At 41.8% G+C, this 18,231-nt stretch overlaps 1 protein-coding gene across 1 annotated transcript in view; it reads right to left on the bottom strand.

The window, feature by feature from the left end:
- The window catches only part of ABCC3 (ATP binding cassette subfamily C member 3), a 49,305-nt gene that overhangs the window by 20,691 nt on the left and 10,383 nt on the right, over nucleotides 1–18,231 (bottom strand). The window contains exons 2-10 of the mRNA XM_086473428.1: nucleotides 13,732–13,908; nucleotides 12,676–12,801; nucleotides 11,654–11,791; nucleotides 9,787–9,912; nucleotides 8,925–8,986; nucleotides 7,614–7,745; nucleotides 3,447–3,665; nucleotides 964–1,141; nucleotides 278–439 (exon numbers count right to left, since the gene is read on the bottom strand). Coding sequence (XP_086329554.1) covers nucleotides 278–439; nucleotides 964–1,141; nucleotides 3,447–3,665; nucleotides 7,614–7,745; nucleotides 8,925–8,986; nucleotides 9,787–9,912; nucleotides 11,654–11,791; nucleotides 12,676–12,801; nucleotides 13,732–13,908 — 1,320 coding nt within the window. The remainder of the gene's footprint in view (nucleotides 1–277; nucleotides 440–963; nucleotides 1,142–3,446; nucleotides 3,666–7,613; nucleotides 7,746–8,924; nucleotides 8,987–9,786; nucleotides 9,913–11,653; nucleotides 11,792–12,675; nucleotides 12,802–13,731; nucleotides 13,909–18,231) is intronic.

The raw sequence follows: 18,231 nt of genomic DNA, 5'->3' as shown, positions 1-18,231 counted from the left end.
TGGGAACACTGTGATGAATCCAAAACTGATCCTCTCAAAGCATGGTAGGGACAGAGGAGACATAAAGGCTATCTTTTGCTTCAAATGCCTTATCTTGCCTACAAGCTGAACAAATAATTAAGAGACTAATTGATCGTGGACACCAGTACAAGCTATTTTACTACAAGGCAGAACAATTAGCTTCCAAAAAAGCAGTGATAGGTCAAATTAACAAAAAAAATAAGAAGCTTGTGCATCATTTACAGGAATTCTGAAAAAAATGTGACAATGTCTGTACCTGCCAGAGGAAATACAAAGCTAGAAATATCTGGAGCGGTGCAGACCACAACATGTTCAGGAAAGTCATCAGGTCCATGAAACGTTGGGCATCCACTGACATCAAGTTGACAATTTCTCCAACAGTAGATGAGCGCTTCGCCGAGTTTGTGATGACTAAGGACTGAGAAATAAGAGAGATTCAGTGGATTCACAATCGTGGTATGTATGGAGAAACACAGAGAAGAAATCCTCAACTATTAGCAAAACAAGACACTTGCCGAGAATAGAAGAATTCACACCTATATCCATTCCTAACCTCCAAAGAACAAGACTTCACAAAATGGTTTGCCTGTGAACACCTCTCTCTCAAGCAGGATGTAGCATTCTGAAGAAAAGCTAGTTGCATCTAATCAACTCACGGCACATGTATGCTATTCTCCTGGATCCCTTTTCCAAATATTTAAAACGAACCACTATTTGCCTGTGATATCTCTGGTGACCTACCAGCACACCCACATTAAGTTGCTGGTCACTAGAAAATTCTGTAAAGTATGATATAGGTACTGCTGAAAACCCACCAAAACCCCCATCTTTTATATTCCAGGAGGTTATTCTTCTCCAATATGCCTGCTCTTCCCCGAGCAATTGAGCCACTTGCTTGGCTATACACTGGTGTGCCAGTCCAGGTGATGCTTCCACTCTTACCTTTCGGTATATCACTCCAGTGATCCCAGTTCTCAGCCTCATCCCAGTAACAAAGCAGTACTGGAAATGCTGGTGAAGTATGAGTGTCTGCAGCACAGCACAGACAAACATCAAAGCTGCAATCAAAAATCCCCACCAGGCTGGGGCATCTTCGTTCTTAATGAAGCCGATTAATGCACTGTTTTTCAGAAGATTAGGGAAGGAAAAGGAAAAAGAAACAAAAATAAAAAACATGCAGCAAGTTTAATGGGACATAACACAGCTTCTCTCAACTACGGCGTCCTGCCACATCCCCTCTCTAACCACAAGAAGTAAACAGCTCTCCAGGACGCAAGCTGAGTTACTATTTCAGTCAAACAACATTGCAAAGATACAACAGCAAAACCTTAGGCTTTGCCAGTGAGAAAGTCCATTTGCAAATGAGCCTATAGAAAATGAAACAGGATGACGAGAAACTCTGGGTTTCCCCCGAGTTCCAGCGTTTAAACCCGCGGCTCCCTGTCTGAGCTCTGCTAGGCAGTCCCCCAGGGCAAGAGGTGAATGATAGGACACAGCAGGACAGTGTAGTAAAGCAGGCGAAACCAGCTTCTTTCCCAAATCCTTTTCAAGCAGCCTGAGTGCTTCTGCCTGGGGTGTTTTCCCACAAAAAAAAAAAGCTGGATTAAAAGACATCCTCTTGGATGGATGCATAAAGAGTTCTTCTCTCCTATGTTTTTGGTAAGTACCACTAAACTGGCTATATCATCTTTTATTAATAAGCCATTTCTTACTACACACAGCTGCTGTCCCTGAGGGACCTGCACACTGTCATATTGCCATACGTTGTTCTGCTTGTTTGCTATGTCCAGTGTTCTCAAATATCACATTTTGTGATTTCAGACTACTGACCAGAGCACTGAATTATCAAAATATGGGAGGAACAGAGATTTGACTCCTTGGTTCACATAACCAGCAGAGGGAAAACACACCCGGAAACTACAGATCAGGCCCCAAAGCCTTGCGTTAGAAGCATGAGGTTGCTACATCTTTCTTTTTCCAGTTCAGAGTGATCTGCACTGCACCAGTCATTCATGCTGTAAGCGGACAACTTCAGGAAAACCTCTTCCTTGTAGTTACAGCACGGGATTCAGCAATCTTTTTAGAAACATAAAACTATCTTACATGCAACTTGCCCGGCAGCCATGGCTTTTCCATTTTCTCTTACCACTAGCAGTACATTTTCCAAGACTGCAGGAATTTAGACTTGAGAAGAAATTCCCCATTATATGCCTTGAGATATCACTGACAACATATCCAGGAATTTATGCAAAACTGAGAAATTCCCAGAATAGATTATACTTAATGTGTTCTCAGAAGGAAGCCAGCTGCCTCCGCTTCACTAGGGACTCTGGAAGAAGACAGACTGTAAGCTATTAAATGTCACCATACTGGGTCAGACCCTCTTTTTAGCAATTTTCTGGGTATGTCACAAACCACCCACAAAACAACATGATCTCAGAACACAGCTCCTCACCAGTGTTATTTTAAGAGACACTCATACAGGAGCGGAGTCCTCTCTTCTCCCCTTTCCCACATCTACCTGTGGCCTCCATTCAAACTCCATTCCTCTCTCAGGCCTTAACAGGACTATGTGCTTTTCCATTGATTTGGGAATAAAAAAATAATTGTTGGATAGAAATGCTGGTATTTCCACTGTTACTTTCTTCTTCATTGATGATTATCTGGTGAACTTCTCACATTAGGAATATCACTAACAGAGGAAAAAAATGTAGGGATCATGCAAATTCCTTTATGGATCAGGCTGAGCAACTGGTTCCCCTGGAGATGGGAGGTACAGGTGTTCCTCGTACAAGGAGAGTTTGAGTACTCAGTACTTTTGTCAAGTTCTCTCTTTTTTTAAGCAGAACCATAATTTTCTTTCACATGGACATTTACTGCAACTGTGCCTCACACATTCTCATTGCTGTGCACAACTTTGAACACACGACCTCATCTAAACGGTCCCAAATCTTTCACAGGTAACAGCAGCATGGCCAAAGCACCACATACGAGGGCATCACGCTTTGTTTGTATATCAAGTCAGGCTACAGCTGCAGCCACCGACTGCACATGAGGGTATCACATGTACAGAGACTACTGGAGCCAGCAAGCAGTGCTTTGCTTTGATTTTAAATGTAGTGCTTTAGAAACGGGGAGAAATTGCTTTGGATTGCTGCACGGAGCAACAGGTAATTTGTAATTCAAAGCTACCTACTGGTGAAGGGCGATTTACAAATCTTGCATTTCAATGACACTTGCCCAATTTACAGCTTAGTTCGCAATAAAGAACTCCTGTCTTACGGCATTTCAGTGGGAAGGTGAGGAAGCATACACATGCAGCACTGTGAGGGAAACTAGCTGTGCATTTCAAAAATAAATCCTCTGTGCCCAAGCCCAGCCTCCCCAGGGACTGCACACAGAAACTACTCACGCAGGAAACCAACCTTAAGAGCTGAGGGTTGACAAAAGAAAGTAGGTCTTGTATCAGCTTGAAGAAGGAGCCGATTAAGAAGTATGGCCCAAAGGTCCTCAACAAAGCTTTGAGAAATGAAGGCTTTCTATTGTGCTTTTTGTCTCTGATCAGAACTTCTGCTTCCTCTGGACCATCCACAACATGATTGAGCACGTGGTTAGATTTCTTCCTATATGTCACATCTTCTTTCCTAGGGGAATGAAACAAGCAATTAGAAACAACGGACAAGAATGTCCTTGCCCTATGCGTACAGCACTGTGCTAACACCTAAAACTCTGCTCCTGTCTTTGCTCTGCTACTGATCAACAGCAAGACTTTCAACAAGACCTAGATGCGCAGAGGGACAGGCCAGTCTTGTGTAACGAGTCTTGTTTTCTTTTCTTTTTCTGCAGTACTTGTGAGGTCTACTCCATAGGCCAGAAAAGCGACCACCATGGGATGAGAACGCAGCGTGACGTCCTTTGGCAGAGGACAGGGTTGTCCTTGAATCTCCAATTTCTTGTAGAGGAATCCTCTAACCGTGGTTATTTCCATACCACAAAAGGCACCCTCACCTAGTCCTTCTGAGGCTTATTCGTTATTCAATTAGCAGAGGTACTAAACCTTTAGCCTTATCTGATCACACAGCTGCTTTCAGAGTAGCCTGAATCCCTCCGGGGAAACAGGCATTGAATCACACACCAAGCTAAGAGAGGAAACAGGCACAGCCCTCAGAGTTTTGCATCCCTGGAAACTTGAAAGAGTACAAGCCATAGCGCCTCCAAAGCTGAGCCACCTCAGAGATCTGGGCCACAGCTGCCCGAGGTTCTTCCACAACAGAAACTTTGGGCTTAGGTGCCTGAATTTTACTCAGCTGACAATTTAAGATTTAAACCCTGTTTGGCTGTTAATCCTTTCTTACTTTATGCCTCTCTTTCTCCATCTGCAAAATAAGCCAATGAAGGTGACCTCTTCTGCAAAGCTCTCTGAGACCAACTGATGAAAACTGGCCCCAACAGGTCCGTGCTGCTCTCCAGGGCTCTAGGTGGGTTTCCTAGAAGCACCTCAGGGTGCCTGACTTCTGTTGCCTATCAATAAAGAGGGGGTGATCTGGGAAATTGTTTCCTCCACGAATTGCTCCCAAAGAGCAGCCTGGCAGCAAATACCAAATTGCTGTTGTTTCCTGGCGGCTATGGGACCTAGAGAATCTCCTGTATGTCAGTCAGGAAGGTTAAGTCCAGGTGGAGAAGGACATTGAGTCTGGGGCACATAAGCCTTATAAGAAAGGACAGATGGAAGAGAGACCCTAGGAACAGCGAAGATTTACAAGACGGCATCTGAAAAATAACTTGTAAGCACTACCAAGTGAGGTTGGATTCATGATTCTTCACAAAGGGTGTGCAGATTTTTTGGAGCTAGCTGCCTGCAGAGTCAATTCCAACAGCCTACGAGCGTTCAAAATGATCACTATGGCTAACAGTCCACAGGTAGAAACTTGTTCACATCCTCTCAAACAAAGGCTTGTGCAAATCCCAATTTCTCCGCAATGAAGTTTGAGGGCAGGGGGAGCACTTAAGCCAGACAATATTTTTTTTTTTTCCCCAGACAAGAAAAAACAGTGTTGTTTTTGTCCTTCCAGATCAAACCTGGAGAGTTTATGAGCAAAGCCTTATTGTTCTGGCAAGCAAGCAGTTCAAATCCTTCAATGAATTTAAGAAACAAGACTACTTGCCCCTGGCTTTGTGCTATTAAAAATGTTTATTACAGTGACCTAACAGCAACACAATAGTTCTCTCGCAGCAAAAAATCCCAAAGGGAGACAATGCACTTCTAGTGTTTACTACGGGTAGCTAGGTGAGGTCAGGTTTTCAGCAGTGTGTGGGACTGCTCACACCCAGTTTTTCATCAAAGCAAAAAACATGTGTCTGGTTTCCATTCTTTATAGCAGCGCAGATAATAGATGCCGATTATCTCACGGGAAAACACATAGCTTTCTCAATAGTGATGACAAAGCTCTGCATCTTCAATTTGTCTTCACAAGCACGGGCTCAGAAGCTAACTAAAAATGAGCCAAAATGATTCCAGCTTTCTCTCCTCCATCCAGCACAGCCCTAACTTTCTCGGAAGCAACTGGACTTACGAGTAAAGCGAGCAGAGACTTCAGCCATATATGCAAAGACAGCAAAAGCAAAGGAAAAATATTCTTCATTATCTATAACAACAACTTACACCCATATCTCTCCTGTAACTCACTAGTAGCAAATGAATTATTAGGAATTATTTAACAGTAATTCACAAGACAGTTGTGAAGCAAAATGTAAAAAAGGTTTTGTAGGTTTAGGACAATAGAAATGTGATAATTGTTACAATAAAATAAGTTTAAAGCTTTATCTGTGCCAGAGCTGCAACTGATTAAGTTTTTTTAAATAAATTACTACTATGTACACTGCAAATATTTTCCGTGACTTTCAATGCATGTACAACTCGACACAGCATTTTTAATGTCATAAAAGCTTCCTCAGAGCAGGTTTAATGAGTTAAAAAAGAAAAAAAATTTACAACAGCTCCCAAGCAACGACCACTAATGTTATTTGACACGAAGTAATTGAGAATACCTATTTATAACTGAAGAATAAGCAGAGCCACAAAGCTTTTCAAGTTATGTGAACACAGCAATCTGGAGTACAGTGATTTGCTTTGTTTTTGCTCTTTTCCCCACCTTGGAATCATTAATACAGTTGCCACAAAATACTACCTGAGCTAAATACAAGCCAGAATTTATGGCTAAATTCATTGCCAACTGGCCCCAGTTTGTACGAATAATTTCCAAAATGCAATGAATCCCATGACAAAACTCCAGGCACGGTTTCTGGTTTCCTAGCAAAAGTTTTCCTGGACCCTAGGCACTTCTGCACAATGGCTGTGCTCTTACTATATAAAAGCCTGAGGGAGTAAGATTTATGTCTGTGCAGCAAAAGACCAGAACCCAGACAATGCACGTTATTCCACCCCATAAAAACAGAGACATTAAGAAAACTAAAAAACCTGAAGCAAAACTACGATGCATATGCACATGCACACAGAGCACTAGTGGACAAGCTGCTGGTGTTAGTGCTGGAAACCTTTCAAATTTTAGCTGTGAAGTGGAACTCTCCACATCATATTCAGCCTTGCCAAGAACCTTACGACTCTCTCCTAATATTATCACATAATAGGGTCTTTCCAATTTGGCAAGGATATGCACAGAAGAGAACAGAGGAAAGCCTCCACATGGAGAAGAAATCTCCACAATGAAAGGAAATGGAAGCGCAGGCCTCCTCCTTATTGACATTTTTCATTTGAAACACACTTTTATCACATCTGTTTGTTTGGACATATTTTGGACACTAACCAGTGGGAGAAGGAAATACAGTTGCACAATAGGTAATTTCTTAAGATTAGATTAGGACAGAACATGCAATAAAAAGGATATCCTCTCCAGCATGGATGTAACTATATGCAAGTTCTGACCCTCATCCCATTTCCACCAAGGACTATGCGAATTTTGTTCCTAACTTTCTAGGCAACAGGAGTAGAGTCTCAGCTCCTACAAGTGCAGTATCTCTTCCCCTCCTGCCTTTCACATGTTTTGAGTTTCATATCTTTACTGCTAGGAACTGAAGAGTTGCTCGCTGCTAAGAGCCTTAAGGCTAAAACCAGCGTCAGGCCAAAAAACTCACAATGGGGATGAGGAATTCCTTTTGGTTTACGGTGCCTAGAAGTTGTGCCCTAACGTGCCTAGGAGGGATGCAATTACGGGGTTAGACATTTGCCAGCTCAGTGACAGAAGCTGTTAATTTTCTACAATCCAACCAACTCAACCTCTTCTGCTTACGCATCTTCAGCCCTTCTCCACATGGTATACGGCACTACTTGCCCATGCAGATCTGAAGCACCTAGTTAAAAAGTGTGCTGGTGGTACACAAGCCCCAGAGGGCTCCTGCCTGCCTCTGCTTAGACATTTTAAAATAAGCAAATTTGACTGTTAACATGAACGAAGATCAGATAGGTTGAAGAGGTAGGTGTCATTTTTAGTTGGTTCATTTTCAGATCTGAGCAGCTTATTAATGTTGAAACGACTCAGATGAATCTCTGTTTGCAGATTTGTTTGTATACTTACTGTTTGCACTCTGCTTTTTCTTTGTCCCATTCTTTACTTAGTTGTTGCACAATAATTTTGGAAGTATCATCTTCATTCAGTGACCACAAATCTTTATCTTCAAGGGGCCTTTTGTACCCAAGAATTGCCATGCTGCACATATGGAGAAAAACAGTCCAATTCAGTTTGGCTATCAGTACTTGAAGCATTGCTAGTAACTCTGGGACTATTAAGCTAACAAAAGGAAGAAGATACATCTCCACAGAAAGGGTGATAACTACACCTCCCATCTCCCTTTGTCCCTTATAGTGATGTTTGCAAGTAAGGAAAGGACATTACATAGTTTTGATGTATTTTATTGAAAACATCACTTCAGAAAAAAAAGGACAATAAAAACCAACTGGCAGAAGCATTTGAATGAAACTGTGGTGTTACATGAAAACAGCCAAGCTTTAGAAGTGAAAATAACAAAGTCTATCTGGAATAACTGTCAAAAGCGAATAAAACACAAAAGCGAAGCTCACGTAAGGTAAAGGAAAATCAGACTTCTCCGAAAACTACAGTTCCTCAACTGTAAGAGGAATTTTGTCAGGGGATACAAACATCTAGTTGCCAAGAATCTCTATGGGGAAGCTGAACATTCAAAACTCTGGAAGTTTAGAAAGATCTCTCTCTCACTAAAAAGAACTTTACAGAGCTGTTGCCAAGACAATAAAGTTACATGGATGAAGAACGAAGATATCAATGTCCTCAACCACTATGGAAAACTGGGTCTTAACATGACCTTTGACAGCTGTTCCACTTCTTTATCATCAAGTAGCAGTAAGCCCAATCTCAAATTTGCATCTTTAATACACATGCCTTTTGACAACAGTATCTATTGGTGGTAATCATTTGTATATACGACACGGTTTACTTTCCCTCTTGCACAGAAAATGTCCGTATGAAAAAGCATTCACCCATGAACCTTAAGAGGAAACAAAATGAATCCCAGGTGGGTGAAAGGTTGCCACAATTAATCTTGCGGAACACAGTCTTACATCTTGTTTTAGGTTATACTCCAGCATGCAGTAAGCACAACCAGGCTGTACACCCTATTAGTCATGCCACAATTGTTGTCACTGCTCTTTAGAGAAGTTTGGGCAGCAGCAGCACGCTGAAAGCTGTTTCAAAACAGGCCAATGCTGGAAGTGCTGACACCACTGTGGGTGAAAGAGCATCCAACATCAACTACTTACAGAAAAACCTCTGTGTTGCTAACTCTGTACCACACACATCACAAGAAGAGTTTGGGGTTGTCAGCTGTCCAACAGCTTGAAAAGAGAAGCTCACCTTGTAAACCACCAAAATGTCAATCTTGACAGGAAACCTGAAGTTAACTCTGGACATGGGTTCTATAGTAAAGTTATGGGGGAAAAAAACCGAAATAAATAACGCAAGACATTTACCATTACTTGAACAAGAAGACAGTCTATTTCGATCAGTTTTGGAATATCATATGGTATATTTTATGTCCTAACAAGACGTAAAATTGATTTCTTTCATTTCCCATGTCATGCAGAACTCTTTTTATCTTTAAAAATTGCTTCATATACTGCCTTTAAATCACACTTACATAGAGTGAAATGTCATTCTATAGTTTCTGAAATGCTCATTTTAAGAAGTGAACCCAACTTCTCTCTCAGCTCGGTTCAAACATAAATCCAATTATAGACACCATTTTATGAATTGGAGAAAAAATTTTACCTGTGACACCACTAATATCTTGTTATTCATGTTTTTACCTATCTACTCTCAACACATATAGAAGTCATCTTTTAAGACAACCCTTACAGACTTTAGCTAAGTCTAAATGAATGTTAAGCAAGCAGACCACCTCTCCACAAAAACCACTCTTGAAATAATTAATATTACGCTTCAATGTTCATAACTGTAATTTAAACTGCTGTGAAGCAGCAAGTAGGAGAGCTGCTCTCACTACATAGCTTCCAGTCATTACTGATGGCACGTATAGTGGAAAAAGGCTTCAGACCTCAATATTATTCTCCCTACCCAGGGTTTTGTAAGGAGGTCACTAACTGCCGCAATCTCAATGACAATCCAAAGCTGTTTTCAACCACAAGCATTCTCAGTGGAACTCTCAAAACATGATATAGCCTGTAAAACGCAAATAGAGCAAAGTAAAAATACTTACAGGATCTGTATTAACAGGAGAAAAAAATGGAGGCTTTTCTTTAAAACATGAAAGGATCAACTCGATGATTATCAAAGCAAAGTAGATGTAAAATGTGGTAAACCTGAACCTTTCATTTACATGGCCCTAAAGGGAAAAAGAAACGGAGTAAATGATTGTTTTTATTATACTTCCCAGCCCCCCAACACACACACAAACATTCTCGCTGACATTTTCACAGCTTCTTTTGGCAATTCCTTTCTTCCTCTACACTTGCATACTGCAAAGCAGTTGCTAGCAGGAATTATCTCACAAAAGGATGCACATACTCTGTAAAGTGCCTAAGAACATGTTTATCTCCAAGCTTTTCATTAAATTATGTCAAGTTCAAAGTGCTTATACATCTTCACTGCATGCAGACACCCTCTGGAAACAGGGCTACATGACATCCTTTTAAATTACCTCCAGGGGTTCTTGCAAGATCATGTCTTAAGCATAGGAATTGTCACCCCAGATCAGAGAACATCCATTTACTTTAGTATCTTGTCACCGACAAGCAGTCAGTGTTAAATACTTTCAGATGAAGCTGCAAAAAACACTGTATTGCATAATAACAGTTCCATCTGCTCTAGAGACATTTCCTTTCCTAGTCATGTGAGTCTGCAGTTGACTTAAAACTTCTTGCTGTGAGGGTATGTCCCTTATACAGCTCCTTCATACCCTAATGTGGTCGTGAATGCTCTCATTGCTCACTTAAAAAGTTTAAGCCTTAAGTGCAGAGAAGGAATATTTGGTCCTTGGCATTTGCAAGAACAGGAGGAACATTATCCATACCCATTCTAAGGCTCTGCACTCATAATTTTAAGTTGATTAAGGATTCAAACATTGATAGTATAATATTTGTACTTATTCACCACTACTACAGTTTTAAAATCTACTTCAAGTGGTGTTTGAAATGGTCTCACCAGGATTGCAGCTATTTTCTGAAGAAGTTCTGCACAGACTGTCATTGAAGGTTGAATTCAGTCTCTGCTGGAATATTTACAACAGCTTGGTATAGCAAAATCCTTGCTAAAAGGATAACGCCACTAACAGTTACAAAAAAGTAAGTATAAAAAAATAGAAATCACCAAACGGAATCAACACTGATTTCACCAAGAAGCAATCACCTTAAAGGTTTTCAAACACTCCTTTTCACTCTCAGCCTTTGATGATCTAATCACTGAAGCAATCTGCTTTGCCCTACTTAGTGAAATTTGTTTCTGTGAAAAACATAACAACTTTCTTACTGTGGGAGAACCTGCTATGTTTTCAAACAGGAATCAAAACAGCCCAGGTTTCTTTCCTCTCCCTCCAACTTTCTGTTCTCTATTTACAGCCACAGTTGGACTCAAAATGCTGTCCTCAGCACATCAGGCATTGACAAAAGAAAGCCTATGGAGCTGCATAATGTGGCCAAGCTGCCTAAGCAAAAAAGGAACATTGCATACTAAAATGTGTCATCTCCAATTACTACCCATCCCTGTTTAAGCATGGCAGGGGAAGGGGGCTGCAAAAGGGAAAAGGGAAGGGGAAAAAAAGGAAAAAGAAAAAAAGACAAAAAGAGTTTGTTCTAATACATATACAGTGTTGGTACAGCCCTCACATGTCCATCAGGTTTCCAGTATAGCCTTGGGCTAAGCAAAGTCTGCTTTTTGACATCGCATGAGAAATCCCAGTTCCCTTCAAGTTACACAAGCCTGAGTCAAGGCAACAGAACCAAACTTCTCTTTCTCTCTGGCAAAAGCTGGGCTCAGATCTGACTCCAACCTTGGTGATTCATTCCCTTCACAGAGAAGTTAATGCTACATTTCCCGTTCTTCAGGTGCCAACAAGGATGGCATGTTACCTGTGCTGTTGTAGTCATGATCTTAGACCGGAAAGGCCCCATGGCGCAGAGCACAGACAAAAACCAGAAGATAATGAGTACTCCAGAGGACTGAACTCCTCTCAGCCTTTCGTATTGAATAAGCAATGCAGCTAACAGCTGTAAAAGTAAATACAGGAACACGTGAACACAACCCCATCCCAGTGCTCCCCCTACTCACACTCTCAGTCAGCAGCTATTACAGTCATCATCAACAACAGGACCTCTTTGAAATAAGGCCCCACCACAACTCCGCAGAAGTCAATGGCAAAACCTCCTTTAAGAAAAGCAGCAAATAACTTTATGGAATAATTTGGGTTTACTGTTTTCAGAGCCTCGTCTCCAGAATTCAGTTTTAAACCAGACTTTGTACCTAGGGCTAGGCACAATTAAATATTAGTCACAAACATTTTAAATGTAAGAGCTGACATTTCTCCAGTCCAGACGGACAATCATGACTTGTCTAGAAAACAAGATTTTTAAAAAAATAAATAAATAAGGGAATTAAAAACTTAATCGGCAAATTTTACTGCTTCATTTTTCATACAACTGCCATGCCTGTTTGGTGCCCGAGGCAAAGCAAATTTGGTTTCCTTTTAATGGAGGAACAACCACCGGATAAGAGACACAGTTCTACAAAGTCCAGTACAATACTGAACAATGCACAAGCCATGCTCTGTCATATCTCCCTGTTTAGGCAAAGTCATATCCAAATTCTCTCCGCACCTGGACCACGAGCCTGGAAAAAGAGAGAACAAGGTGGGAGGCAGAACAATCACTCCACTATAAAGATTTTCATTTACATAGCTGAATCTACACGAGAGAGAGATCTGTGTCCACGGCCTTTTTGGTAAGCAAAATTTGCTTCAGTAATACAAGTACTAATAATTCAGTTAGAAGAGTACAGGGATAAGGCAATGAATGCAGAGGAACCCTTTATCTCCTTCATCTGTCTAAAGAAAAGTTATTCCTATTGGTCACAACAAACAGAAACAGCTACGAACCAGAGTGATGCCAACGATCAATGGAGTTAGAAAATAGACTGGTGGAGGCGTTCTGTTTTGCAGGAGCTCATGGAAAGAGTAGAAGAGATCTGCCCAGCTCACGCACCACAGCAGGACACAAAACAGCTGAAAGGAGTCAAACAGAAACAGCATTTGGTAAGCTCATCTCCAGGGGCAGTCAGAGGGCTAGGAAAATGCTTATGATTCACAGATTCCCAGCAAGACAAAGCTGTGTAAACAGAACCACACTGCTGCATTGACCAGCTGCAGTCAGGCTAACGGAACTGTCCCACTGCACTCAAGCCAAGGATCTCATCTCACCGGCTTTCCAAGGGATTTGCAAACACAACCAGCAGAAAGACTAACGTATTTACCTGTTCTTTTTCCCCATACTATTCAGTTTTGATTGGAAACACAGGCGGCATCCAGATTAAAGGCAGACATGCCCTACAGCAGAAGCCTGGAATTTTTCTCCAGGAATAACCCCAGTTCTCTCATGGCACGTGGAAAGTGAGCAGCTTGCTTTCCTTAGACCTAGACATCTATAAACCAGAGGTGCTGTTGACACCAGCCATCTCTTCAGCACCAGATGTAGATGAAATCCCATAGCTATTGATTGGGTAGGGTGCCTTGAAAAAACACCTTCTTGTGCTTACTTTCACAAAGAGATAAAATTCTCACTAGATCTACCTTAAGGTTTTTGTTTTGGAGCTTTCAGTGGTTTAAAGCTTAAGCAAGGGTGAAGCAGCACAGTTTTGGCTTAACAAAGGGGTGAATACTCATCTGCAGAGCAATCAACTCCTCTTTCTACTCAGAAAAGTGGGCTCACAGGACGGATTTCCTTACAGATGAGCTACATTTCGGTGCCCTTCCTCAGAAACCTGGGATATGTTGGCATACATATTCTGATTTTTTCACTAAGAAAGTTCTTCAGTTCCCTCATAAATCAGAGGGAGTTTTGTTCAAACCCTACTGCAGCACTTGCTCAGATACTGAACTAATGCTAACAAACTCAAAATTGCACATTACTCATGGAGCGCTGCAAAGAGATCTTACCGTCTTGAACCTGCTCAACACGGAAAGCACAATGTACCCTCTTTTGCTGTGCTTCAGGTAGAGAAGATAAAAGGGTAATGCACTCCATAGGTAAATGCTGGGGATCCACGCTAGGATGGTATTCTGGAAACACGGTGTCAGGTCTGGATTATCAGTGTGTATTGAAAGATTTGAATCCTGGAAAAGAGGAGAGAGGCAATATTAACATTAATTCTGCCTCTCTATTAATAGAGAGGCAGAAGCGCTGCCAATTGGAACATCTGCTTGAAGAAGTTGCATCCAAATTCTGCTGGAGTTAGCAAACGGCCTTAGTAAAAGCTTTCCAAAAATACCTATCCCCAGTACTTGTAGTTAATCTGCTATAGTAAAAGGGCTAAGTACAGTTTTAAATATTGGGCAAAAATTAGAAAAACAGTCTTCTGCCCGCCCGCATCGCAGATTTGCACATACATTTGTAGCAGACAAACCCCTTGTGTTTCTGTCTTTGCTAAGGCTTATTTACAGATGCAGACACCACGGCTTTTCTCAGGCATTCCCAGCCTGGGGTGCAACTGCTGAACAAAGCTCTTGAAGCAAAATCCTTGGCTTGAGAACTCATCCAGCAAGAAAGTCCAGCACTGGAGAAAATGATCAGTTTTAGATCAATCACACGCTCACCTGGGAAAACCCCCTCCATTTGTGACTAAAATTTTGTCCTTCTTACTCATATGCCTCCAACTGTAGTTACTTCCCTACTCTAAACAAAGGTAAAAGGAATGTATTGTACATGCAGGTAGGAACAGGGGTTTTCTTGCAAGCGTTGCAAACAATGCTTCCCATCTGTGACCTTGTACACCGCAATTCACATACGGAACTTGTACCTAAGGATTTGAATGCACTGTGAGCAAACACACAGCTACACAAGTTCAAACTAAAATAGAAATTTCAGTACAGTTGAGGGGAACTTGGTTTTAATCAAACCTACTGGAAACTCACAACTTGCATTTCGCCATCTGATGTGTCATCTTAAATGTGGTAGATAAATACTTACTTGCAGGAAATGTAAAATTACTTTGTTGTACATTAACAAGCAGATTATAAACCTAAGATATGTGTGGTTCAAATATGCCTTATCTCTGCACTAGAATCATTTACTTGTACCTAATTTTTTTTGGATATGAGCTGTCAGTCGAATTATGTTTCAGTTAAGCTGAGCCACTTCTCCCCACCCTTTACAAATGAATGACTGACTAGTCTGAATATGAATTCTTCAAAAGTATTTCCAGCCCTGCTTTTGTTTACCAGTACAAAAGAGACAGAATGCTGAAAGCAACGGTTGAGTTCAGGAGAACTGAGGAGCCACAATCTGCTAACAATCTTACCATCTCGGTGATGATCCGTCAGAAGGCTCACGCATCACTGCATCAGTCCACATACACACAAAAGAGCTCATAAGTGTAATGAAACTACAAAGCCTTGACCGGTTGCAGGACGGTTTGGCTGGACTGTGACGAGTTTGTCACTCCATACCTCAGCTTTTGCACACATGAAACCCCTGGCAGTGGCGAAGGGTGCCACAAATCCATTAGCTGTGCCTCCGAACTGCACCCTTTAATGCCACAGAGTTAGTGCCTCTCCAGCCGAGAAAGGGCTCCTTTGGAAGGATGCCAGCAAGCATCCAGCGTGGGCCAGGGGAATAAAACCATTCCCATTTACCTAAACAGGTCTGTCCAGACCTAGGGAAAACTTCAGCCACAAATCAACAACACAGGGGCAATTACACTGCAACTCAAACACGAGATCAAAACTAAACCAAATTCCAGACTCACATTCAAACTATTTCTGTGTTTTCCTTCAGCAAGCAGGCCTCTGGCACCAGAAAGGAAGATAACGTTTAAAGAGCACCCATTTTTGGCTCATCATCAAAACATTTCAGCATCTCTAACATGATAAGCTATTCTAGCAGCTACCCTGCCTGGGGCAGGAGGTGCCCTCTAGAAGTTTGGAGCTGAAGAGCTCTTTAGTTCCAAAGCAGGAGCTTATCTACTATCATTTATTCAACAAAATACTAATTTCCTCTTTAAATTACATGTGGTTTAGCAACATCTTGAGCATGTTTGCAATTGTGCTCCTTTTGCTTCCTGGAAAAAATCCTGGAAAAAGGAAAGCTGAGGAAGAACAGCAACGACTGGGCACAGAATAAAACAAAGATTCTATTTAAGGGAAAAGTTGAAGCAGAGGGTGGGGGCAGGGGAGGCCGGAAAGCAGCATTCTTAATTTAAACCTTTCCTATAAGACCAAAATGTCCAGAAATGGCTTTCTGTCTGACAGCCACCTAGAAACTGCCCCAGATGTCCATTAACTTTGGACTGCACACAAGCTGACTATTGTATCCAAGACACAGACCGTATGGCTGCCAAGCCATTTAAAGGTTTTTATTAACTCTTATTTAAACAAGGCAAAGGACTTGCATTTCTGCACACATAAATACAGCTGGCCAGAAAACAAAAATCCTGTCCTAAAAAAACATGTAAGATTTTGAGAGTTGGTTGAACTACCCCTGAGAATAAAAGTGGAATCTTTCCAAAATTGTGTGAAAGTACAAGAAGCATCACCCACCCGATGACCAACAAGAGCCTACTACTTCCACAGCACATGGCAAACGGGGATGCAGGCTGAAGGAGAAACCTATGTCCAAGGTGACAGGCCTGACTACTGGCTAATTTGGGAAAGTTTTCCTAGGTCCAATTCCATCCTGGACCAGATAAATAACTTTTCCTGGAACAGATCTGTTTCTGTAAAGTTTCCCTTTCAATGAATCGATGTTTTCTGAGAGCAGACTCTTTCCATCATTGAACACACTAAGAGGGATTCCTGTCAGAAGACACAGAACCCAAAACATTTAAGTAGTGAAATTCCATGCAAATTACTTGCTTTCCTTAAGACCTGACCACAGTGGACTAATGCTGCCATGCCCTCTGCCATGTAGCAGGGGCTCTGCTATAAATTATTATTACTTTCAAATCTGTGAATCTGAAAGTTGCATTTTTTAACCACATTTCTTACCAAACGATCCATTTCCAGCGAGCCACTTTACGGCTTTATAAATCACCACTGACAGCATATATTCCAACATCCACTCCAACCCTAAACAACTCATTTTGAGTCAGAACATGACACAAAGTCTCAATACAATCTATCGTGATCAAGCCAACACTATTAAATATTGCTAAATACCCTTCAATTCAGCAGTAAAGTTCTGGAACTCCACCCTTGAGAACAAACATAAGAAGCAACGGCTGGAGGGACACACCAACTCTTTGACTCCTATCTTTAAGGCTCCTGCTTTAATCTGGCTTTGCCTTTCCATATTCTGAACCCTGTCCTGGTAAGCAGAGCAGGTTTAAATGCTTTTTGTCTTGCATTCTGACTGAGGATGAAAATACCCACCTTGGGCTGTCTGGGTTTGAGGGTTTTCTTTGGACTTGCTACTGAAAGAGGTCTAAATATGCTGATGTTGGAGAGCACACATGTTCCTTGGCTCATGGCTCTGTGCTGTCCTGAAAGCTGCTCACCTTCCTCTGTGCCCCGCAGCTCTGCCTCAGGGTCCCCTTCAACGAAAGCCCACTGAAAACATTCTGCAGGCAGCTCTGTGACACAGAGCCGGGGTGACCCGTCAGCAGGCATCTCACAAGGGGAAATTCTCAGCAGCACACGTTGGGAAACACTACTGCATCTAAGAAACTCATCCCAGGGAAATTGTAACAGCCAACATGTCCATCACAGCTAACACTGCAGTCAGCTCGCGTCCCCACAAGCAAGTCTTAAGGGCAGCAACCAGTGCCCTCTTCCTCATTCAGCCTCCCGCTGTGCTCCATGGCTCCTCCAGATTGCCAAGAGCTCTGTGGCAACTGTCTGTAAGCAGCAGCATTTCCTTGGATGCAGTATCATGGATCGCATTGAAGGCTCTGCTGGTGAGATACAGCATTGCAGAAACACCAGCCCACTGTACCAAACTCCCTGGGCACAGAATTTACTTAATCCTGTAATAATACTTAAATGTAATACCAACATCCATGGGAAAAGCGATTAGAGATGCTTGTTACAGCTTCACAGCAGACAAGGGGTCCCCTGGAGTCTAAAACTTACAAATTAGTGGGGCTTTCTGTTCATTGGTTAAGAATATCATTGACATTGTCCCTTGCAGCAGCTTTCAATCATACCCATCACCCCAGTCACAGTCTTTGGATAAACACAGCCCTGTATTAAGGGCCATCTGTGCAGTAGGACTTACATTTAGATGAGCAGTTTTAAATACATGATCTTAATTTAAGGGAAGGTATTCAACAGGGGAAGCTCTAAGCAACATTAAATCTGCTCTGACGCTCAGTACTTCCTACTACTCTCTCCCCTCCAAAAAAGAACACTGCTATTCAAAAGGCCAATCTTAAAACTGATAACGCCTTTAAAGGAAACAAAAGTTCAACGCAACCTGTCTTGGCCTTCTTGCACATCACCCCT

Source organism: Leptosomus discolor, chromosome 15 (genome assembly GCF_034619465.1).
Source record: "Leptosomus discolor isolate bLepDis1 chromosome 15, bLepDis1.hap2, whole genome shotgun sequence".
Classification (NCBI taxonomy): Eukaryota; Metazoa; Chordata; class Aves; order Leptosomiformes; family Leptosomidae; genus Leptosomus; species Leptosomus discolor.
This window is presented reverse-complemented; position numbering and strand designations above follow the sequence as displayed.